This window comes from Anomalospiza imberbis, chromosome 9, assembly GCF_031753505.1.
Source record: "Anomalospiza imberbis isolate Cuckoo-Finch-1a 21T00152 chromosome 9, ASM3175350v1, whole genome shotgun sequence".
NCBI lineage: Eukaryota > Metazoa > Chordata > Aves > Passeriformes > Viduidae > Anomalospiza > Anomalospiza imberbis.
Genome location: NC_089689.1, coordinates 3,925,566 through 3,949,716, shown reverse-complemented (window position 1 = coordinate 3,949,716; position 24,151 = coordinate 3,925,566). Strand labels below are relative to the sequence as shown.

The window sequence follows — 24,151 nt, the reverse complement described above, 5'->3', positions numbered from 1 at the left end:
CACCATTCTGTGATTCTGTGATTATGCACCTCAGGCACAGCAGCTGCAAGCAGCTGTGGTTCCAGCAGGATGCTGTGCTCAAGGCACTTTCCCACATGCTGAATGGCAGAGCTGCTCCCTTTTCTATGCCAGACTGCCCCAAGTCCTTGCTTCAGGTGGGTTTGGTCTGCTGAGAAAGACTTTCTACACGTGGCTCACCTGTAACACTGTTCTGTCATTAAGAGGAATCCTGTGGTTGGAGATGGATTAAGTCATTCTTCATCAGAACAAAAACATCTGTTCATCCAGTCCCAGATTTTTACTGAAGGTGACTTAGTTTTCACTTGCAGATAATATTTAATTTTAGACTTACCTTTTTGATTTATTCTATTTTATTCTTTTGCTCTTTGATAGGTTATAAAGTGTGAGTAAAATGTAAGCACTTGATTTTTGAGAGGCAAGTTCCTGTTCCTCTCTGCCTGTTCCTCCCAGCCTCCCACCCAAGGTTTCTACGTCCTTAATTAACAGATTATTACTGTAATAAGTGATTTGGCATCCAGCAAAACTGAGGGAGGGAAATCTCTGGCAAGAGACAGGAACTGAGGATAGGAAACACCCTAAGGCAAATCTGTTGCCTATGAAGGAAGGTTTTGTTCATTGGCTGATGTGCTTGAGGAGGTTCCCCACCCATTCCCATCCTGCCCGCCCGGGAAGTTTGTCACCTCAGAGGGCTTGAATTGGTTGCTTGTGCAGCTCCCCTGGAATGGCAGGAGGGGGATGCACACTTTAGGAACAGCTGTGTTTGCCATTTAGTAGCCCTGACTTGGATTTACTGAAAGGCAGCAAATGGGAACCCTTCAGTTTATGTCAGAGAACAGTTAACGAGGACTCAGACCCTTGGCTTCTCTTCTGAGGTTTGTGAGTTGTTCTCTGCGTGTCCCTGTGGAAGCATCCAGCTTCACCTTTTTCCTGGGATGTTCTTCAGCCTGATTAGGGAAGTGTCACTTGTCTGTCACTGAAGAGTAAAGCTCCACGGTCAAACATTTGAAGGAAGGGAAAAAAAAGCTAACGCAAACCCTTCTTACCTGCAGTGTCTCCTTAGGACACAGTATTCATGAATTCCACTCTCCACCTTCCTTCCCCTTCACTGGGTAGGACTGACTAGCAGTAGGAATTTGATTGATGAAGGAGCTGCTGTTTCTTCATCCATGTTTTGGTAGCAGGGCAATGACTGGAGACAATGGCACATAAATCAGAAGCGTGGCTGCTGTTCACAACGTCTGGTTTTGCACTGATGGGTTTTGTACATCTCCAAACTGAATGTTTTTATGGTCGAGGAGTGTGTTTGAAGAATTGTTCTTACTTAAAGTGGCTCTTCTACTTTTCATCCCCTAAGGTGTCTATCAGCAAAAAGGTTGAAGTTAGAGAACAGCGACATGATTGAATACATGGTTTTTCTTCCTAAAAGATTATATTTGAAAAAAAATAAATTATAAAATTGTAGTGAATCATTGCTATGCTGTCTGGAATGGGAGGGAAAGGAGCTGTCAAACTTCAAACTTTTTCTGCCCAAAATTAAATAGATGCTGTTTCAGTGTTAGTAGTTTCAAAGATTTTTAGTTCTGCAAACTGTGTGGACAAGATACACTTCATCTTCCTGAAGTTATCTGCCCCTATAGTCTGCCTTCTTTGTGGGCCTGCTGGAAATGGCATTAAAAAATTACAGAAAAAGCTTGAATTATGGCTGAAATCAAGTTGATAATGTATTTTCCAAAACACAGAAGAGGATTTTGGCTTTTGGACCAGTAAAGACAAAAGGCTTGGTGCCTCGCACACTAGTGCACTTCATAAAAAAAATTAAAATATGAAGTGTTCCAAGAATAAATATTTTAGCCAAGGTGGGGGGAGAGGTTGTGTACTATTTGCAATTTTATTTTTCCCAGGTTTTAGCTGGGGTAGCAGTTTCATGTGTGTGCCAGCCATCTCAGAGCCCTGGAGGTCCTGGTGGTCTGTGTGAACCAAAGCAATAGGCAGGACAAATCAAATTTGGAAATAGTGTGTGCTAAAGATAACTCTGCACTGTTTGTATTACCTTCACAGTATTCTTTACAATCACAGAATCAGGCAGCTTGCAGTCATAAATTTAAAAAATTCTTCTTCATAAATTTTTTATTTCATGATAAAGTAATTTTTAATGTTTCTTTAATGCAGGCTTTCATTAAAGATAGAACCAGGGACCAGCACCCCCCACTCTGCTGCTTCCAGAGAAGATTTAGTAGGTAAATGCTTAATAAATGTGAGAAGACTTGAGGTTGTCATGTGCATTATTTTAGAATTGCAGACGTGGAAAATATTTGCCTTAAGCTATAAAGAAGTGTGAAGTTTAAACACTGCATGTTTGTAATAAAAAGTCTAAAGGTGATCTGTAAAGAAGGAACTGAGTCATTTTTTTAGGTTCTTGTATGTATTGTGGCACTAAGTTGTTAATGTCATTTGGGGTGAAGAGTTATTAAATATTCATTCTTTGTTGTGTCTAGACAGAAGGGCCTTCATCTAAACTTTTCATGGCTTAATATGCTTCCAAAAATGAACGTTCTTCTTGGTCAATGCCAAAAGTGGTTGAAGGCAGGAGTTTGAAAATGTAGAATCAGTGGGACATGCCCAGTGCTGGTATAGCAAATGCAGCCACCTTTAGGACTTGCAAAATACTGGATGGTCTATTTGAACTAAGTGTGTTTGATTTTGATCCTGTGCAAAAACCCTGAAGTGCGGGGGGTTTAATTATCAGTAGATCAAGGAGTTTTACTGCAGCTATCTCTTATGAAGGGAGTTTAGGAAGTTTTGTGCATTTTTTCCATGATTTTCTAAGAAGTGATCCTGACAGTAATTCTGAAATTGCTTAGAAGTAATGTCTTTTCTCTTCCCAGGCTCTGAAGTCGGAGCATCTCCACAAAGTGGACGGAAAAATGTTGCAGCTGAGGGAGCCTTGCTACCACCAACACCCCCCTCACCTCGGAACCTGATACCCCATGGACATAGGAAATGTCACAGTCTGGGCTACAAGTCAGCATTTTCCTTAACCTAAAATTCCTGAGCTTTTTTTTTTTAAGTGATGTATCATCTTTCAATACAAAAGCTTTGCTTGTAAAAAGTAGCATGACTTGTATGTAGTACTTCACTCACAGAGCAATTTGTGGTCAGGGAGCAAGCTCAGAACTATAATGCTGGTATCCCTACAAAAGGGAATTAATCAAAATAGGAAGGCTGAAGTTTTGATGGTAAGACTAGTCAGTGAGTTAACCAGAATGGTTCTTTCTGAATGACAAAACTATCACTTTTTAGTAATTCAATGCCACTGTAATTCTTTCAAATTCAAAATTATATCACTGCTTTACTGGTGTTTTTACTAGGAGACCTCCTTTATAGACTTTCTTTGTAGACTTATCTCTGTTTAGTAATGGCTTCAGGTTTTTTCTGTATAAGTGTACTTCTAATAATATCTTGATCAATATCTCATAATTTCCCTTGTCATGTCTTAAAAATGCAAGATAGTAGCTACTCAGTAAGGAATAACTTCTATTGTGTAAGTTTACCTTTAATGAGCTAGAATGCAATGCTGCAGTTCAATTGTAGAAGTGTTATAGAAGTCAAAAATATAGTGCTATAGAAGACAAAAATAGCATAGGATATTGGAAGTAATTGTTAATGTACTCCCAACTTCATCTTTGTTACTCCTGTGCAGTTTTAAACCTGGCAATTCCTACCGATAATTTATTTGTGCCCAATTGCTTATGACCTGGCCATGATTTAGTTTGACTTTAGGAGCACAGTGCATACAATCCTTCAGGATGTTAAAGCAACTCCGGAGACATACCAAAGGCGAGGTTGTAACGTTGTGTCCTCGTTGGTTTCTAGTTTCATACACAAAATGAACACAGCGGAATTTAAAAGCGCGACATTCCCCAACGCGGGACCACGGCACCTGCTGGATGACAGCGTCATGGAGCCCCACGTCCCATCCCGAGGGCAGGCTGAGAGCTCCACCCTGTCCAGTGGAATTTCAATAGGTAGGAGCTGCAAACACACCCATGCAGTGCCTGGGCTTTTAATAAAGGTTATAGCACAGTTAGCTGGTGATTGGACCTGCAGCAGTGCTGTTCGAAATTACTGCTTCTGTTGTAGAACAAATCTGAGAAATGTAGGGGAAGCAGGGTGACTTCATTTACACGCCAAGAACTGAGAAATTATGAAAAAGATGTTTGTTTTGGTGTTGCTGTTGTTTGGGGTTTTTTGGTTGGTTGGTTATTTTTTCTTTATCTCTGTTAGTGATAACAGCTTCTGATACTCCTCTTCCTCAATGGAGGTGGAAGGAAGTACGGGACATGATTTTCTATTATCTTCCCCCTCCCTCCCCCCCCAAATCAATTCAAGTTTAAAAAGTTTTATAGTGGGATTTCTATGTAAAATGCCATGTTGACTTGACAGTGTAAATTGCTGACAGTTTTAAGAGCATAATTTCTGAATGCTTCTGACTTCAACAGAAGATAGAAGTATAACTTTAAAATACCTCAAAATGTCAGAATGTACTAAATTTTGATAAATTATTTATCTTCATATATTTAGGATGGTACTTTTTTTGAGAAGTTCTGCTTCCTGAGTTTCCTCTGTGAGAATAGGTGCTGCACGTAGATCTTTTAGGTGGAGGGAGGACAGGACACAAGTGCCTCTCAAAACTACCTGTTTGCAGCTGGGGCTGACAAATGGAACCTCTCACTGCAGTCCTTTCCTCAGAATTATTTGTTTGATAGAATTCAATGGTGTTCAATTTTTATGCATTTATGGTGATGAAAGATCCTTGTAGTGTTTCACATTTCTTTGGATAACTGAATTTTAAAAGCAGTTCTGCTTTTTAGCCTTTGTGGAAGGAAACGAGGTCACAGATTGTCAGATGATGCTGCTTTCAGGAGCTGTACATGTATTTTCTTGAGGAGAAGACCATATGGAATTCGACCAAAGTAGCTGGTCTAAGTGAACCTGTTCACATCAGGCAGCTTCCACTATGTAATGTGCATTGCCTGTCTCTGTTCCCTGCAGGTTCTCTGCTGTGGCAAAGTTTTCCATTTCAAAGCCATCCATCAGGAATGGTGCTTCTCCTCAGTGTCCAGGCAGTTTCCATTCCCAGGGTTTGCATGGTGCAGGAGACCCAAGTGTTTGTCACCATTGCTGAAACGTAGTATTGCCCTTTTCTCAGGACATTGTTTTATGGATGTTTTCTACCTAAATACCTAAGAAATCCTCTGCAGTTGATCCTTTTTTTCCTGGGTAAATTATTTCTGTGCCTCCATTAGAGCCTAGCAGGGAAGGTTTGCCAGAGCTGACAGGCAGTTTCTCATAATGTACAATTGAGAACCAGTCATCATTTTTATATTTTGGAGAATATAGGATTTTCCTACTTTGTCTCCTCTCTGAATTTTTCAATTCTCTTCTCTAGCTCAAGCATGACCTGACAAGCTGGAACAAAATTACCAGTTTAGAAGACTTGTATAAATGACTTGTAAAACAGCAACCTTGGGCATTTTATCCAAGATCAGCATCTGTTGTTAGAAATTCCCCTCTCCCATTCTCTATGATCTCCAGCCTCCCCATACTCAGTTTTATCACAGTTTTGACAGTCCAGCAGAGGTGTTATTTTTGCTGCTTCTTGATGATAAAGATTTCAGTGACACAAAAGGTTGATAGAGGTGCTAGAAGTACGTATGGAAGAAGAGGGTAGGTTCTGGAGGTTTGCCGTATCTATTACAGCAGAATTCTTGGAAATGTAAGTTGTCTGGCATTCTGTGCTGCTGCCTCAGCAGGATTTAAGGAAGTTGATTGAAGCTGCTGAGTTCCTCCATCATGTTTGAAGTAGTCTGTTTGCTTAGGACTTGGAATTAGTACAGTCACTGCAGTAGAGAGGAGGTTTATGGTATTCTACAAAACAGCTTCAAAAGACGGTCAGGAAAATGTCTCCTGAATGTGTGTACTGAAAGGAGTGTTATTCCTCACCTTGCCCATAAACGTGGATTTAAACCTGTTGCTCTAGAAACAGGACTACCTTTTTTACATATAAGCCTATGTAGGACTTAACTTTTTGGGTAAATGATCCTTCTTCAAAACATGGACAAAGTTTCTGCTATGTCAGCACCTTGAATGTGCCTTTAAAGACAACTGTAATGCTGCTTTAAATCACTCCTGTGTTTTGAGGGCTCGGAGGTGTTTAGACCTTTCCAGTCCTTTCATATCGGAGGACCTGATAGGATCTGCCTCTGTTAAATATTAAAACACCACCAGTGTAACAACACTGTCCACAGGAATCCATCAGCAAGTCTATAACCTAAAGCACACATTGAAGTGTTGATGGACATTTTGGTTATGCCATGCTGGGAAAGGCTGGCAGTCACTCTAGGAATGGTGCAGAGCGTGTACATCCATGTCATTAACCTTTCACAGATGAAGAATGTACTAACTGGTTGGTTTTTATTGCAATGAATGATTCCTAAAGCAGCAGCAATGCAGAAAGTGAGACACGTATGGGGTTTGCTCAAAACAGGCTGATCTGTGATGTGGCAGCCAAGGTCAGAGACCTTTTTCAGATTATTTTCTTAATTTCAGTGATTGGAGGCTAACTGTGTACATTCAACTCATTCTGAAAACAAACAAACTCAAAAATATTAAAGATACAGCCTCTTTTATATTGATTTCTTGTGCTTGGGTCAAAACACTTCTTGTTCTTAGTACTGTGGGATGGTGTTCCATAGCTGATGATCATGTGTTATGCTGGAATCAGGGAGCTGTACCTCTGGTTCTGTTGCCATCCTCCTATATTATAAATAGGTGCTTGTTATCTGGACAGAAAATTAAAAAAAAAAGAGAAATCTTTTTCCAGCAGTGCCAGGGCTCTCCTAATAAGAAGGAAGAAACACTTGTCCAGTCTCATACACAGTGTCAGATGGGAAATGTTCTCTTGAATTCAGGAGTGTAACAAGAGGAAATAGTTTCTCTTAAGTTTTAGATATTTATAAAGTAGATAGCTACATTTGAGCTGGTTACAATTGGAACTCTTTATAATCACAAAGAGAATTGAAATCCTCAAAGATATGATTCATGTCATTCTTAGATGGGAGGCTCAAAAGAGGTTGTATGGCTTGAGTCCTTAAAACCCCACTTTATTTCTGTTGATTGCAGACACTTTTGAGAGACAGCACAAGCAAATACAGACAGATGAATAGTGCTGAAAATGTCTGTTTTGTGCAGACAGTCCCGAATATGTGCTTTCAGTAAATTGGGACAGATGCTTTTACTTTGCAGTGGAAGTTCTTTGAGAACCCCCACTCACTGCTATCAGCCAGGCCTAAAGCTACAACGTGGTTTTTGTTCTTGGAGGGCTGTGTTTGGATGAGGTCACTGTTTTGGTGAGGTCACTGTGTACACTCTGCCCTCCTGAGGTGTGAGCATTGCTCTTGGCTGGGTGCAAGGAACCACCTGCACATTCGTACCACCTGTTCTCTTGCCTGTATTTGCCTCCTGTCACCTCCTCACCTAAAAGTAGGATAAATTAAGATGATTTTACTAGATCCTGGTTCCACTCAGAAATAGCATGAAACTTCCTTTAATTCGTAAGATATTTTTCTAAAGAATACATGGTTCTCTATTCATTCCCAATTTTCTTACATTTTCAAAGTATTTATTGCTTAAGTATCTTTGCAGGAATGCTCAGCTTGTTTCATTAATGTTCTCAGAAGCTTTGGATTTCCACCATTTCTTCCCACCAATTTGGCTCTGCTGCATTACTGAATTTCTTAAGCTGGGTTTGTTTACAATGGCAAATTGTTCAGCTACTTCTTAAGAAGTAAAGGGACAGTGTAAAATAGGCCCCTCTTAGCATGTATTGCTTCTATGTGGCTTTTTTCCTCTTAGAGCATCTAACCTAGAGGATGCAAAGTAATTTTGCTGAAAGCTATTCTTTGAGAGTGATGTCTCGTGTATACCACTTCAAAACAGATGTCAAGGTATGAACACAGGTGCACTGCTGAAACTGAGATTGTAACTTGAGGTGTTTAAAAATTCAAAGGAAGCAATTATGGATTGTGTTTGTAGCAGTGTTGGATTCAAATTCTTTTTAAGCTATTTTTTTTCCATTTATTTTTCCTGATCTACAATGATATGGATGAAAGCTCTGGAAAAACTAGAACTCTTAAACATTTGCCTTTGTTTGTGTGTTGCAATCACTGGAGAATAGCTTCAGCCTGTGTTCTAATGCAGTTGGAGGAATTAATGCTGCAGAGTCAAAGAAAGGTATTCTAAATCAGTGTGTATTAATGTAAGAAAGTGCCTTTGTAAGAACAGTACATTTCCAAACCTAAACTGGCATGAAATACATATGAGAAATCAGCATTTTAATGAATTCCTCTATTAAGTCACCACCTCGAAGTTACTGAATTCTACAAGGGATTATATTTCTCTTTAAATAAATGAAGTATAGGTGTAGGTATACAGTGTATGCATTTACTTTCAGAGGTCTTGGCAGCCTGTAGAGTAGGGAAGACCTTTACACAGCCAGTGTTTGTTTGATTCTTTAACCTGTACTGTGCTGTTCAGGTGTGTAGGACTGAGTCATCAGATCAGATTTCAGGTAGGGTTTCAGGCAGAAGAAATATATCAGGTTTATTTATATATTTCCTTTATATGAGTTATGTGGATGTCTGACTCTTGCCTTAAATGTGGATACCTGGTTTTGCTATTGTGAGCCACTACTACTTTAGTGATAGGATGAATTTAAAAACTGTATAATGTTAGAGGTTAAAAAAGCACATGTAGGTGCCTGGATTTGAGAGAAGATACAGTCTAGCACTCCAGTTCTGCCCCAATCTTTCTTGGTACTGTTTGGTCCAAGGCTCACTCTCTGGATGTTTTTACATCAACGTAGTTATACAAACCCCCTGTTTCTGCCCCATCTCTATCCATTTGGTTATTTGCTTTTGCTGATTTTTCACAATGAAACTCAGTGATGGTATTAAAAGTTTCTGTCAATTCCCTGGCTTGATACTGCTCGAGTCCTCTGCCAGAGTTCCTGCCATCTGCATTTGGTTAATCAGGAAACCAGAGCTGAGCTGCTTAAACTGAACTTAAATAGTTAAATAGTCACGAACTATATGAGGATTTGCAGTGTGGCTGTGAACTGAGCAGAGCAGAGCATTCAGGGCATGGAGCCCATCTCGGTGGTGTTGTCTGGGCTGGGCTGTGCTGCAGCCATTGATGTTCAGGCCTCTTGACCAGTTTTGTGTGTTTTCATGGGAGAATTTTGAGCTCGGTCGGGTCCGTCACCAGCTCTGGAAACACGGTGTAACCGGAGCCAAGAGAGTGTCGATGACAGATTTGGGAAGGGGAAAGAATTTTTAGTCTGAAGACTTTTTAAACTCTTTGGGGTTGGTTTGTTTATGTTAACACCTGTTTAACTTTGGGGACTAACTTCTGGATAAAGAAAGCCTGTGTTAAGTGTTCAATATCCCCAGACTCGGGGCAGTGAGTGGGTGCCGTGACCAGGGGAGAGGATATGGGATAGCACTGGCATTCCCTATCCCATAACTGGGAACCTCATGCTGTTTGTGTGGCTGGAGCACAGACATCTCACAGACATCCATTTGCCTGTGCACATCTGCAGATGTGAGCAGCAAATTGACATCTGAACAGAGCTGCAGTGCTGGGGCTCTGCAGACAATCCTGAGCCTCCTCAGATAATCATCAGCACAGTTAGCAAAAAAGCCATCTTGCCAAATGCTGTTATTCCTAAGATAGGAAAAAAACCTTCATAAAGATTTTATTTTATTTCAATCCTGCATCAGAAGTTTATTAGCAATGAAGAAAACTAGGAAGATAGTGTTTTGTGTTAAGTGGCTTCTTACATAAAGCCAAAATTTGTTTAGAACATTAACTAACAGAAAGGGCTTATACTGCCTAGGATTTGTTATTAAGTTTAACCTGAAGAACTTGCTTGAGGTTGTTGGAAAAACTCAAATATTGAGTACATACTTGAGAAGAATTTAAGAAGGTGATATATTTTTAGAGTACTGAATGAATGAAATATTTCCAGTTGAGGTGACACTCAAATAGTGCACTTAATGTTTAAACAGAACTTGGCTAGACATCTAACTTTTATTAAGTTAAAAGCAGTCCCTTTTACCTCTGTTTTGTTTTGGAAGGAAGGATGTCAGGTATTTTGTTCTGCTTTTCAGGAAAGGGGTGTTTTTTAGTATCAGAACTTGTCTTGCAAAGTATCTCCTAGAGGGTTTTAGAATCTAAAAAATCCCATTGGAGATGTTTATATATGGATGTTAGAGGAATAGTCAAACGCTAAAATTCAACCTTTCCAGGTTTTTGTTACAATTTTTACAACCCCTGTAGGCATCAATGTAAATGTTAAATCAATTGCTATGATGTTTTGTCCATTTTTTTCACAAACTGATGATCCTTTTAAGTGTAATTGGTAATTTCTGTATAGATTTAACTTTTTAAGTGAAGCTTTTGGTTTACAAAGCCCCCAAATTCCTGTAGATTTTCTCACTGTACTGATATTGTACCAAGGATTGTCACTTTGTGACAGGTGACATTTTAGCTCTTGATCTAGATTGCTTTGTATTTTTACAAAGCAACACTAGCTTTTAAATCTTTCTGTAGTGTGCTTGCATTTGAATATAACTTTATTAGCAAAACTGATACAATTGCCATCAAAATGTCATTTCAGGTAGAATTTTAATGTTATCAGCCTACTTTAAATGCAAACAATAACTTCATAACACTATCTTATTAGGGGGTTTTAATTGTGTGGATCTATCAAGTGGGCCTAAATTAAGAAGAGCTCTAGTCATATTAAATCTGTGCTTCTTGCTAATATAAAGCTAAATCTAAGCAGCAGTAAGAAAATAAATAATATTCTAAGTATCCCTAATGCTTTCAGTGTTGGCTGAATGACTTGACAGAACTTGCTGCACCATTTTGCAGAACAGATTGCTCCACGTAACCACAAAGAAAACTTCAATTATATGCAAGGAAAACTATTTTCATGTTGGGGTTGAACTCTACCATCCTAATTGTCATTCCAACTGCTAAAAGGATTTCAGCACCTTAAGGTCTTCCTGTAAGAGATTCTACCACAAACAGCCTTCTTCAAAGACAGTCAGCTGGGAGGTCTAACCCGAGATGCCTTCTTAAAGTTGTCTCTGAATTGTTACATCTGATTCTGTCTCCTCGTCCCCAAACCATGCTACTTACTAATTTGAAGAGACCTCATGTGTTGCCTCACAGAGAATGCAGCTGTGGTTTCATTAGGATGGAATAAATCACTGAGCTTTTCACTGTGATGTGGATGGTAGAATTGGCTGAAAGTACTGAGTGACAGTTGTTTCTTCCAGGAAATGGTAAGGACTTTGCAAAGACTCCTACTGCAAGAGCAGGCTCCACCTGGATAGGTTACTCCACTGGTTACTCCTGTTTTTTCTGGGGTAGTTAATGATTAACCTGGTAGTCTTTCTGTATAGAAGTGCCTGGGATAATGTGAAGCTCAACCCACACATTCTCTTTGCCACGTTGCAGATCAGGTGTAAATTGTGCTGAGCAGAACTTCTGATTATTTTTATGGCCGCTTCTTTGCTCACCTGCCCTGTGGCACCTGAATGTTTGCTGATGGATTCAGTCTGAGAGGGTCACTTGATGTGCAAGCACTTACTCAGCTGTAGTAACTGTGTCTCTTTGGTCACTTGTCCCCACAGCTCAGAGGAGGTGTAAGTCACAGGAGGAGTAACTGTGCTACTCTTCTGTGTGCAGAGCTACCTGCTGCTGCAACCCTCCCAGCAGCTGGATGCTTAAGGATCAGTGATCTGCAAATGGAAGCACTAAAAACTGAAAGGCACTTCTGCTTACTAGAAAGTAATGCAAGTTACCTGTCGAATATTTTACCTCCCTGCTTGCAGCCCTTTATGCCTCCACTGCAACATCACTTCTGTAGCTCTACACAAATGGCTCTTACTGTAGTGTTGGTGTGAACCAGGTTAGGACTTGCCTTTAGGAAAAAATCAGAATAAGCTGAGACCCAATTATTTAGTATCCCACAGAGATCATGTTAATATGTGGGTGTTGAGCTAATGTTTGCAGAAGAGGCATCTCAGTTGAATTGGCTGGCAGATAAAGGCTTGTATTTTCTCTTAAATTTTGCACAGGGGAAACTTCAGCCCGTGCTGAGACTTTCATGGCTCTTGGCTGGAATTACCCCTGCTGTGTATAAATCTTTATTGCCTCCATCTTTACTCTGTGTTTACTCAGTGACTCTCCAGACCTACTTTGTACACATGATTTTTCAGGGCACTGCTCTTCCCTGCTGATTTTCTGTGTACAATTACAGGGACCTGGTTCCCATTTTCAGCCGCTGTTTCTCTGAGGGAACTCTTGAGTAAGGAGCACTGATTCAGATTTTTTGCTTGTTTGTTTTCTGGTTTGTTTCAAAATAATTGTATTATTTTATTACTTCCCTTTAATATATGGATGTTCAGGCAGCAGAGTAAACAAGGTGGCAAGTTAGTGTGCCAAAAGGTGGCTTCAAGCACTGACATTGAATTGCACTGATATTTAGGTTTGGGATTATCTAGAGCTAAAAATGTTGGTTTGAAGTGGTGAACAAGGATAATAGCTCATGTGGGCAGCTGGGCTGGCGTGAAAGGAGCATAGCAGCAAGGCAACAGCTTGGAATTTTGTATAGAAGCTACTGATTTCTGTTAACAGCATCCCTACTGATAATTATTTACTGATTTTCAACATTACAGCTAACCCCCACTTGTATCTATATTTAAATACTCATTTGCAGACTGATGGGATTTACTGGAATCATAAAGTTACTGTCTTATTTATGGGACTACCTTGAGTGGATGCATCAGACTTTTGGGTTTTGGGATTTTCCTCTATTTTCAGTGTTTAAAATGAAGTGTTTCTGGATTAGTTTACAAAGCATAGAAGGAAATACTGTTGTGATCTGACAGAGTAAGTGGATGATAGCTTTAAAAATTGTTTAAGGCTTCTCATATAATGTATTGGAGATTTAGCAATGAATTTGCACCTCTGTGTCATGACTGCGTGTGACTTGATAAAAAAAAAATTTAAATAAGTGACCTGTTTTTCTAAATGCAGACAAATTTGGTTTTAGGATGTTCTTTATATTTTGAAAATAAGATTCCCATTTATTACTGCTCTTTTTCTTTAACTTCTTAATGTGGAACTAGACCCTGTCCCTTCAATGTCCATCTCAGTTTAGGTGAAATTCCTGAAACAAATCACAAAGTGTTTTCCTTGTAGTATTTTGCTGAAGTATTTTTTTGCATTTCATCTTAAATATTCTGATATTCAGAATCTCAACTATTCTGATTTGTTTAGGTTCAGTTGACAGAGATGGTTTGTAGATGAAATAATATTGCATCTTCTGTTGATATATTTCTCTAGGTAGCAGTGATGGTTCTGAGCTCAGTGAAGAGACCTCCTGGCCAGCATTTGAAAGGTAAGAAAAGCCTGTGTTTCTCTCTTCACATTGTTACTTAGAGTCTCTCACTCAGTCCTGAAAATGATGCTTTTTTTCACTGAACTAGAGATCTTCTGTCTGTGAGAACACTAAAAAGCTGTAGTAAGTTCACCGGATCTGTTAAAGCAGCATAGAAACACCTGCTCATTAGTGGTTAATAGGGCTTTTATCTAATTGGTGCTTACTCAGTGCACACATCCTTGCAGGAGCTCAGCCAGAGAACCATTAGACCCCAAAGGTTTTATATATGTGGATATCACATGTGCTGTTTGTGTCTGTCTGAATTTTATTTTCACTTTCCCTGAGACACTTCATCTGTCCCTTTGCTCTCTCATTGTCATTGTCACCTCTTTTGTCTCTCTCGTCCTCTTTTCCCTTCACTGTTACACAACAATGCCCCTCGCTAATGTCTGACTTTGTGGTCCAGAATTAACAAGTTGTTCCTTTTCCAGCACCTGTGAGTGCTCAGGTGGCATTGACCACTTCAGCCCATTCTCATGTTGTGTTTGAGAACGTGGAAGAAGACACACAGGGCTGTAGTTGAACACGGAAAAAGGTGCAATATTCACCTTCCCACAGCTGAGTAGGATGCACAATACAGTGCATTGCTTGCTTCTGTAACACAGTTTCAGGCAATCCATCCGATTCAGAGTTGCCTTGGATGACTTTTGCTACTATTTTTACATTTTTCATAGGAGTTTTTGTCAGAAAACTTTGTCTTTTTAGTTGGGAGCTGTTGCCACAAACATATTCTGATTGAACTCATTGAAGCAGTTAAAGTTCTTTGTTAATTTTGGAAGAAGTCTTTGAAAATCTCTCAGTGCCTAAGGTGAACTCCTGGATGCCTCATGCCTTAAATATGAATGCATACATGAAGAAAGGCCCTTAACAATTTCATCAGGTAACATTCCACACGAGCAGAGAACACAAATGGGGTCAGAAAGGCAATCTCTTAACTTGCAGGCTGCAGCACAAAGCACATACTACATTCAAAAGAGTTTCTTTCTTTCCCTTTCCTGCTGCCTTATGCAATTGTGTATGGGTATCACGTTGTTTCTCAAAGATAAAAAGTCATTAAGTTAGAAAAAATGGTGAGTTGAGTGTTTTTACCCAGAGCAGCATAAGAAACTTTAAAATTTAGGTTTAAACTTAGGATAACACTCTTTAGAATTGTTGTGTGGACTTGTGAGACAAAGCAGGGCCTTTTCATCCCTGTGCTAATGAGCGCTGGCAGCCCCAGGCTCCCCCAGTTAAAATGTTTGCTCCATGTCAGACAGAAGATTCCTCCTCCAAATTCCACTTACCTTCTGTACTTGCCTCTCTCCCAAGAGAGCTTTTGGGATCCCTGTTGGAGGTTTCGTGTGCTTCAGGGTGAGTTCTCTTGCCTGCTTCCAGGGAGAGGGATAGGATAGGGTTCCTAACAGATGTTCCCAACACCATGTGTGAAATTCCTAGAGATCTGCAGCAGCCTTGAGTCTGTTCCTTGGTTTATAAGATGATGAGGCATGTTTTAAAATTTCACTGACATGCAAGTGTGAAAATGCAAGATAACTAGAGAAGGTCTCTCTCTGGTTTTGGTCTGTACAGTGAAGCACAGTGGTTTCCATTCTCTGTAAAGGTATTTAAGTGAGGGAGAGGCATTAGTTGGCTGGAATTACCAACTCTGGCAAAACTGGAATACATCCACTGATAACGGCTGTTTTCTGTGCAGTGCAAGTAGGAATTCAGTATTTCTGCATGTTTTAGGAACATCTTTGGGTAGGAAGGCTTAAATCTGCATCATGTGCCATAAGAGGAAGAAAACAATTCCTCCACACACAGACTCCCCAAGTAAAGGAAGGAAATGTAAAATGTATTCTTGTTTTTCCTGGCCTTTCTGCTTGTAGCTGGGGAATGCAGCAGGGGTGAGAACTAGAGCCACTGATTGTTTTTAAGTGCAACAGAATCTTAGTTTGAAACTTGAGAAAGAGTTTTCAGCATTGGAGTGTCCCTTCAGGCAATCAAAATTACTGGAAGGACTAAAATTCCAAGTCCTTACACTTATATCCTGTTAAGGGCAGTGTATTAAGTGACACTTCAGTCTCACTGGTTGTCACCCTGAGTGTCTCTGAATAGATTTCCCTGAAATAGCAGGATTCCAAGAGTGGTAGCCTCCTTGTTATGCCAAAAAAAAAAAAAAAAAAAAAAAAAAAGTTTAAAGGTAAGAAGAAAATATACTTAATTTGCATGCTATGTGTATACAAAAATAAACAGCTCATTTTACTTTATTTTTCTTTATTGTTTTATTTGCCTATATCTTGAGTATGTTCTGAAAAATAATTCATAAGTTCAAAGATATCTGTTATGTTGAGAAACAAATGATGGCAAATTGTGGAACAGGTTGTGTTGTGGATGGTGATTCATTAATATCTTTTTGATAATAAGGCTTGTACTTAACTGCCTGCTCCCACAGAATTGCTGATCTTCAGTCTTTCAACCGAATACAAGCAGCCAGAAAAATGGATAAAAAAAGAGTACATGAGGACAAAGTGCCTCAGCAATGCTTGTGTTGACTTAAATGGAATTCAGTCGATTAAGGGGGCCTGATTCAGAAAAACAAGGTTCAGTGAAGCAAAGCAGTGTTCAAAAGGCAGGTCTGGGGCACAGTTCCTGAATAGGGATAACAGTATGGATCAGGTAAATGATTTTATAGTGTCGAGCTTGCAGGTAAAGTGTACAGCATAGATGAACTGGAAAATTGAAATATTGCTGAGCTGATTTCCATGTTATTTAGCGCAACAGGATTTTAAACAGTGTCACGTGTATTTTGACAGAGCTTGTCATTCCTTGCAGCCAACAGCTTCTGTTTTCATACTCATAGAAGTTGAAACCATTTTTGTAGTAACATCTAAAGTCAGATTTCAAGATAAGTTTTATCAATACATTTATTTAGTCTAAGCTAAATGCAGACTTTGCTCTAAAAAATGTGTTAATTATCAGTGCCAGTAAAACACTTCAGTATTGTGAGTTCTGACAAAGAGAACATCTGATGAAATGAAAAACCATATTATTTACTTCTGCATGCCTTTTTCTAAATAAAATTATTCGCTTTTTCTTACATGGAAGAAGTGGCTTTGTGATATGCACACAAAAAAAAGTTCTGTGCTGTTGTAGCAGTGGTGCTGTTTGTGTGAATGAAAGTATATGTAATGCATACAATTTATAATGGAATCCAACAGGAACAGGTTGTACCATTCTCTCGGTCCGGGGACAAGAGTGTCACGAAATGGCCATCGAGGCCACATGAAGGCCAGCAGGTACAATCCCACTGCACACAGAGGTGTCAAACCTTCCCTCTGCTGTTGGTGATTTGGTTTGGTTTAATACTTAAGTGGGTGTTTTCTGATGTTACCTTTCTAACTTATGTGTCAAAATAAAGGTAGAGACCTTTTTCTTCAGACTCAAAATGTTTCCCTTCAATGACTTACTCTATATCAGCATAAGGACTGCTCATTCCAGTCTGCAAATCCAAATTCTGAACCACTGGATCTTTCTATCAAGGCTTAAAGATGTTTTGCCAGGGTAGCTTTTGAACTGCCTGCCACTGTGGAGCAGTGCTGGTAGTTCTCATGGGGAAACAAAGCTGCTCCTGGTGCTAATGGATGGCATTCCAGATGTCTTCTTTGCTGGCAGTTCTGTACTGAATTTCTTTGCTCTTCTTCCCTGAAATCAGAGAGATGCCTAAAATGAGTGACACATTCAAATTGCCCCCAATTTAATATACATAATATTTGCAAGCTGACAGAGTAACATAACTGATTATTCTGATTCCTTATGGATATTCTGTCTCCAGCTGTGTCACTGTAGTTGGGAAAGAAGTTGCCATTAACTGTGAAACCTCTGTCATGTTAAGAAGCAAGCATTGTCTCATTGAATTAAACCCATGTTCACATCTGTCAATGTCCAAAATTGTCTCCATATCAACATCCTCAGTAGGTGCTGCAATGAAAGTGTTTGTCACATTTTCAGTTTACTTTGGACATAGGATGGATGAAACAACAAATCCTGGCTTCCTTCACAATGATTTTCGGGTGCTGTTCAATCTCGTGGCTTTTCTAGAAAGCTGCTGGGTTCAGCACTTTAGTTACATGCTGTGATTGACATTTACTGAAATGATTCCTGGTGTAACTTTTCTCTGATTGGAAATGTTTTTGAAGCCGGTCAGCTTTGGAATTTTAACCAAGCTCAGTTTTTTTCCTCAGTGCTGTACCTGGCCTTTGTTTCAGCCCGTTGCTCTCCCATCCTTCGTAGGGCAGATGATCAGTAGAGCACCAGTTGCATTAAAACACCTTAAAGCTGTGGTTTGGGTTTCTGCTCTTTATTCCTGCTCTCACCCACTCTCCTTGCTTTCAGATATTTTAAGGATTGTGCATGTTTGAGCTGTGCTTTGTTTTTGATGTGCTAATGGTTCTGGTGTTTCTAACCAAAAAACACTTAAATCTTTCCTGCGAGGGCTGAAGGAGAGGTTTAACATGTACAGCAACTGTACCAATGTGCTTCAAATGTTTACTTTTTAAAATTAATTTTCTTGTCTTTCAGTCGTGTTTTGAGTTTTAATTTTTAAATTAAGGATTACCTGCTTGGCTAATTAATTTTTCTGATCACTTTTGCTTGCGAGTGTTAATTCCACAACAGCAATTCCCTGTAACAGCCAAAGTCTTTTTCCACAATGAAGTCAAATAAATAGAAAGTTGACATTTTCAAATTACAATAAAGGTATTTGCATTAGTTTTTGGTAATGGTTGGAAAATTACTTTAGGAAAAACATTTTTTCACACAACTCTTCACATGCTCCTTTCAGCTCCCTAGAATCTGAAGATTTGGCTGTTCATTTGTATCCAGGAGCAGTTACTATTCAAGGTGTTCTCAGGAGGAAGACTTTGTTGAAAGAAGGCAAAAAACCTACAGTAAGATTTTTTTTAAAATAAATTAATTTTCTCACCTTTTTCCTCTGCCCAGTTATGAACACAGTAAAATGGCCATTGGGCAACTAGTTCAAGTGTCTGAGATCTCCTCTGCCTTTCTGATCACGATTTAGGGTCATTGACAGAGTTTTGATTCTTCTGTATGGTGCATTTATTCAGTTTGTAAGGCTATACACATAATCTGTAAAGTAGAAGAGAAGAGGATGCTGCATAAAATTTTCTACAATTACTGATGACTTTAAAATTGGGAGAATCATGTTTTGTCTTCCTTAACTGTAGGTAAATCCCAGCAATCAATCAATAGATGATAACCCTTAGCATTTGCAGTACAAATACTTGATGATAAATTATAAATCAAAATACATATTCAGGACAGTGGGAGATACCTTATAGCTAAGATGGAAAAGGAAGGGGACAGATGCACTCTGACTACACAAAGTGTTCTGTAGGGATTGCAGGAAGTACAGAGCAAGATGCAGAGCATTTTTCTGAGATTAGAAAGGAGAGGCACATGGTCTCTCTGCTTTCTGCAGTTTTCATGCATTCGTAGGCCTGCATGAATAACAAACAGCAGCTTTGGAAACATGGCTGATGCTTGGCTGGACAGTCAGTGCTCTTACGTCCTTGCAGGATGGTGCCTTCTCTTTCACAGCTCAGTGTTATGAAGCATTTCACTTACCCATTGCACTTTTGGGTTTGTTTGTGTGTTTATTTTCTCTCCAGGTAGCATCTTGGACAAAATACTGGGTAGCACTGTGTGGAACCCAACTCTTCTACTACGCTGCAAAATCCCTGAAGGCTACGGAGAGAAAGCATGTATGTAAACCAGGCATGTTCCAGTATCACCTGCCAAAACTAAAATGTGATTTCCTGATGTAAACACTGAGAGTAGTTCATGCCTTGCCTGATTTCTAGTCAGCACTATCCTGTCTCCCAGTCAGCCAGTCACCTCATATGGATATAGCCCAGGGAAATATCATTTACATTTGTATGCTATACCAAGAACATCTGCTTTGCATCTGCCATGTGTGTCTCTGACTTTGCTGGTCTTTTTGGGAAGGAACTGTGTCATTGGTCTGTCCATTTTCAAAGCTTTGTCTTTGGATGATTTGAGTTTTGCAGCAGTTTGTTGTGGTTTGAAATCCAAACAAGCACTGATGAGGAAAAATTGAGCAGTCACAAGATAAAACAGTTAAACATGTACTAATTTCATCTGTGTGGTAAAATTAGACCATTTGGTTTTTCTGTATAATCCTGTAAGCCATTAGCTGCAGTGGAGTACCAAACACTTCATCTGCTCAGCAGAGAGCTGCGATGTCAGATGATGCTGGGGTTCCTTTTATTTGCTGCAACTTGATCTGAAAGAAGCAAAAAATGCTTTGCTTATGTGGGGAAGGAGCAGGAGGATTTTCTGTACGGATGTTAAGATGTGCATTGTTCCTGTTTGATGTCCCTAGTTAATGGTAATGATTCTCTTAAGAAACTGGGTAAAATTTGAGATAGCTGAATCAGAGTTCATTCACTACTCAGAATAATTACTTGGTTGCCTTGGTAGGTGATTCAGGTTAATTTATGACAACTGTCACTGTAGAACGCTTCCTTTGCATAGCATTAATGGAATTTTGCAGACTGAGTTCTGCTTTTGGAATCCTTGTAAAGGGGACTTTGGTATAAAATGCCGTTTTCTTATCCTAACATTTTTATGTGCAGAGGGTGGAGATTTGAAGCTTAACATTTCTGGTTCGCAGGCTCCTGGATGTTTGAAGTTGCTCTGTGGAATGTTTGTGTATAAAGTTCTCTAAATCTAAGAGATTATTTCCCACTTTTTATTGGAAGTTCATTAGGAAACAGTATTCTAATACTAATTACTTTCAGAACTATTTATGTGGTTTCTTGGCCATCCACCCTTGCTAGCTTTGCTTAGGTAAGATTGAAACTGATCCTACTTAATTTGTCTAGCCCAGGCTGAAGGGTCATTAGCCAATCCTTCTGTCTTCCGGGTGTCTTGGGAGGTGTGTGTGTTTGGATGCCTTTGTTTCTGGCTTCAGTGAAAACTTTAGGGAAGGATTCCACCTCATTAAAAGGAAAGAGCAGACTTGTAAGCTCTTATGACTAGAAATGCAAAGTATTAAAAAAAAAGAAGGAACCAGGAAAGAACTTGTGCTGGCATTATGTCACTCACAGCTAGTTGCCTATTTTTTCTGGAAACATTGAGAAATGGAAAAGAAATTTTTGTGGTAATGTCAGACTTGGTGTTCCTATTACTGCTGTGATTCCTTCAGGCTTTGTGCCAAAATTGCATTTTGTTTTCTTTTAGGAATAGAATGTGTATTTGTAAGTCTCCCTGGTTCACTGTTTTTTACAAAATTATGGAGGACTTTACCAGACATGTATCTATTCATTCAGAAGCTTTTTCACTCTTCTGTGTTAGCATTTTTAAGCAATTTAAATAGCATGCAGGTTTAGAGAATTAGAAAAAAAAATTGATTAGCAGGGAATTATATTGATTGGAAATTAAGTACATAGAATTTGCATTGATTACACATTTCCTTAAGAATAACAATTTCAATAATTTAAATCACCCTGCCCTTTCTTTAGCAAAAGTAAATGCAGGAAAAAGGTAAACAGTCTGGTACCTGATCCTTCTGGGTCTTTGTTCCTGCAAAAGCCTTTACTTTGCCTGGAAGTAGTCACATCCATTTATAATGCTCTTTCCGAGATTATTTTCTAAACCTCTTGAATTGACTTCTGATATTCCCCAAGTCACTGATATGCTGTGACACCTACAGCATCTGAGCTGCTGGTGAACAGAGGCTTAAGAAGCCAAAATCTCTCTCACATTCTTGTGTGCTCATGTTTCTTTGTCCAAGGATGTTCCAGGAAACCACTGAGGAAGTTTGCAGAGAGGTGAGGAGGTGTTGGAGTCCAGGGTGCTCGCAGGATTTCCCATCAGGAGCCTACCAGCCTCGTGGCTTGCAGATACTGAGAGGAGTTTGAGCAAGGCAGTTCCCAGGAAAAGGAGGAAGGGAAGTGGCAGTTAAAAGCAGTGACTGCTGAAGAACATTAATTTCTTTTTAATAGTTGGCTCTATGAAGCTGGGCTGAACTGTCCAGCACAGCCTTGGATTTGGCTGTACACAGCCAAGATACAACAGCTTTCAGCTTTTTAGGGCAGCAGACAGGCTCTGTTCTGTTTGGGGATGCCAAGCCTGTTGTGGAGCTCAGTCTCTGATTTGGTTTCCCAGGTGCAGTTGAGGTTTGTCTATTGTAATAACTATTTACTATTTACCTTTATGTTGAAATTAGGGTAGGAAACCTGGTAACTGTTGTTGAGATAGAGGGATTGCTAATGGATTCCAGTTTATGAAACAGGCTAGTAATAGGTGGTCAGTAACTTGTTCAGCTGCTCTGCCTATGTTGTACTTTGAGCCTGGCTATTGATGGCTTAGCTTTCCGTGCATTTCACTACAGAGTTATTGCACAGAGCCTCAGCTTTGGTTCTGGAGTCTGTGGAGATGACTTGTCAAGGGTCATGCTTCAGTTCACGTTTGATTTCATTTTCAGGAAAAGTTAATCAGGAGAGAATGAACTGCAGATCATCCCTAGATAGCTAAAGCATGAGTAAATGCTCCAAACACTGTCCAGTGATATTCCCAAGAGATTCACTCTGCAAAATGAAGAGATCCAAGGCTAGATTTAGGCTTTGGGGTTTTTTACTTCCCAGATAAAAAGGATGATGCCATCTACTTTGAAGAAGGTTTCTTTTTCAAAGATTGATACATTGGAGATTTACCTCAGCAAAATAGTCCAAGCATCTTCTGGAGCCATTTAAACATCTGTCTTTTCTGCTTCCTTTCTCAAGGCCTCTGTGACATGGAAAGGAACGCTGGCAACAAAAGACTCAGTCTGCTATATAAAGTTTCCTGGCTGGAGCTCTCATGGTAAACGTGTCTTGATTACAGGCATGCTTTTGACCATTCTGCTGCTGCAATTGCTCCAGGCAGCTTGGAATGCCTCAACACTCAAAGCTCTTCCAGGCTTATAATAGCCAGCCTCTTTGGAAAATTACCTCATAAAAATCCCAGAGTAATTTCAGCAAAAGGGGCAAGAAATCCCCTCCTTTTTAGACACAGACAAGCCAGCTCTTCTCCTGCCCGTGGTCAAAGGCCAAGGAGTGCAACCAGTGTTGTGTGCTGCATCTCCTAAGAGTAACAGCATAAAATCAGCATTGAGCTTAAATAGTGAACAGGTTTCAGTTATTACTACAGTCATGGAGAATTGTCTATAAATAAGCATGTGAACTTGAGAGCCCAGAAATGTAGCACAGCACAATCTGAGAGGAATGTGTGGACAATGGTTTTATCTCGTATGCTGAAATGGAAATCACAGAGAAGCCTCTGTGAAAAACTGCAGCACTTATTCACATTCAGAAAAGAGCAACAGTAAGAATAGCCACTTGAACTTAGACTTAAAATAAGGACTTTGAAAAATGTGAATACACCTGTGAAATAACTGTTTATAGTGATGGGACTGAGAGCCTTGCCAATTTCTTTGACAAGATAGCGTGCATGAGAGATTTTTCTGTGTTTGTAGGTACTTGGAAAGCAACAGAGACTTTTTATGCTTCATGCTTGAGCACAAACCCTGGTTAGTTCTAAGCCTTCCATTGCATGCTATAATCAAAATTAGATTGATTTGTTGGTAGGGTAGAAAACTTGGTACTTGTGGCTCAGGCACTTTCACTGAAATACCCAGATGAAGAATGCTGTCATTCTGGGAAGGATGTTCAGCCACTGAGAAAATTATTTGAATATTATAAATGTGTAGAATCTCAACAGGAGATGTGGAGGAGGAGATTTGTAGGTGCCAAAATGTTGGAGTGAAAAGTCTGTTCACATATTAATTTAGAGTTTTTGATTCAAAGATTTACTTGTAAAAGTCTTTGAGCTGAGAACAGCAACAACAGCAGCAAACATCAATTATGTGAAGCCTAGTGCCAGAGCTGTGCAGTTTTCCATGTGTATAATAAGAGTCATTCCAGTGGCCTGTATTACAAAAAGCAAATAGGAACCAGGAACATTAAATTACAATGAAGCTTTCATTCCCTTCATGTTAACAAAGCAGACTTGCTGTTAGCAAGGTTCTGTGCATCAGCAGAGAATGAGCTGCCCTGGGGATTGTGTAGACATGGAACACAAATCCAGCTGAGCACAGGGATGCAATGCTGACATGTGTTTCAAGCGATGACGGATTGATGCTGGCAGGAAACACTTTCCTTGTGTGGAGCTTTTCATTCTATGGAGAAGCACCGTGATTAACTGATGGCTTTGAGTGAAAAGGCAAGGAGCTCTAGCAGTTTGGATTGCATGGCAGTGTCACATATTGGATACCTGTTGGGATATACAACTAAGATAGGAAAGCCCAATGTGTTGATTCCATGAAACCCTAGAAATAAGTGTTGTTCAAAAGGTACATTTTGATCTATAAACCATTAAAACTGCTTTGTGACTCAAATTTCCACCTCTGTGAAAAAGACCCATTATTGCTTTTGGACTATTTGGAAGTTAGCATTTTGCAGGTCCCTGTTAAGTTGTGTCATCATACTTTTGCAG

General features: G+C 39.6%; 1 protein-coding gene across 8 annotated transcripts in view; it reads left to right on the top strand.

Annotated features, from left to right (window-relative positions):
• Positions 1 to 24,151, top strand: part of RALGPS2 (Ral GEF with PH domain and SH3 binding motif 2) — a 115,988-nt gene that overhangs the window by 80,456 nt on the left and 11,381 nt on the right. For 7 of the 8 annotated variants that reach the window (XM_068199426.1, XM_068199424.1, XM_068199429.1 and 4 more), the window contains 7 exons: positions 2,191 to 2,258; positions 2,907 to 3,042; positions 3,895 to 4,046; positions 13,501 to 13,555; positions 16,795 to 16,872; positions 18,417 to 18,522; positions 19,264 to 19,356. In XM_068199426.1, coding sequence (XP_068055527.1) covers positions 2,191 to 2,258; positions 2,907 to 3,042; positions 3,895 to 4,046; positions 13,501 to 13,555; positions 16,795 to 16,872; positions 18,417 to 18,522; positions 19,264 to 19,356 — 688 coding nt within the window. The remainder of the gene's footprint in view (positions 1 to 2,190; positions 2,259 to 2,906; positions 3,043 to 3,894; positions 4,047 to 13,500; positions 13,556 to 16,794; positions 16,873 to 18,416; positions 18,523 to 19,263; positions 19,357 to 24,151) is intronic. The other variant, XM_068199423.1, reaches the window with a different exon arrangement.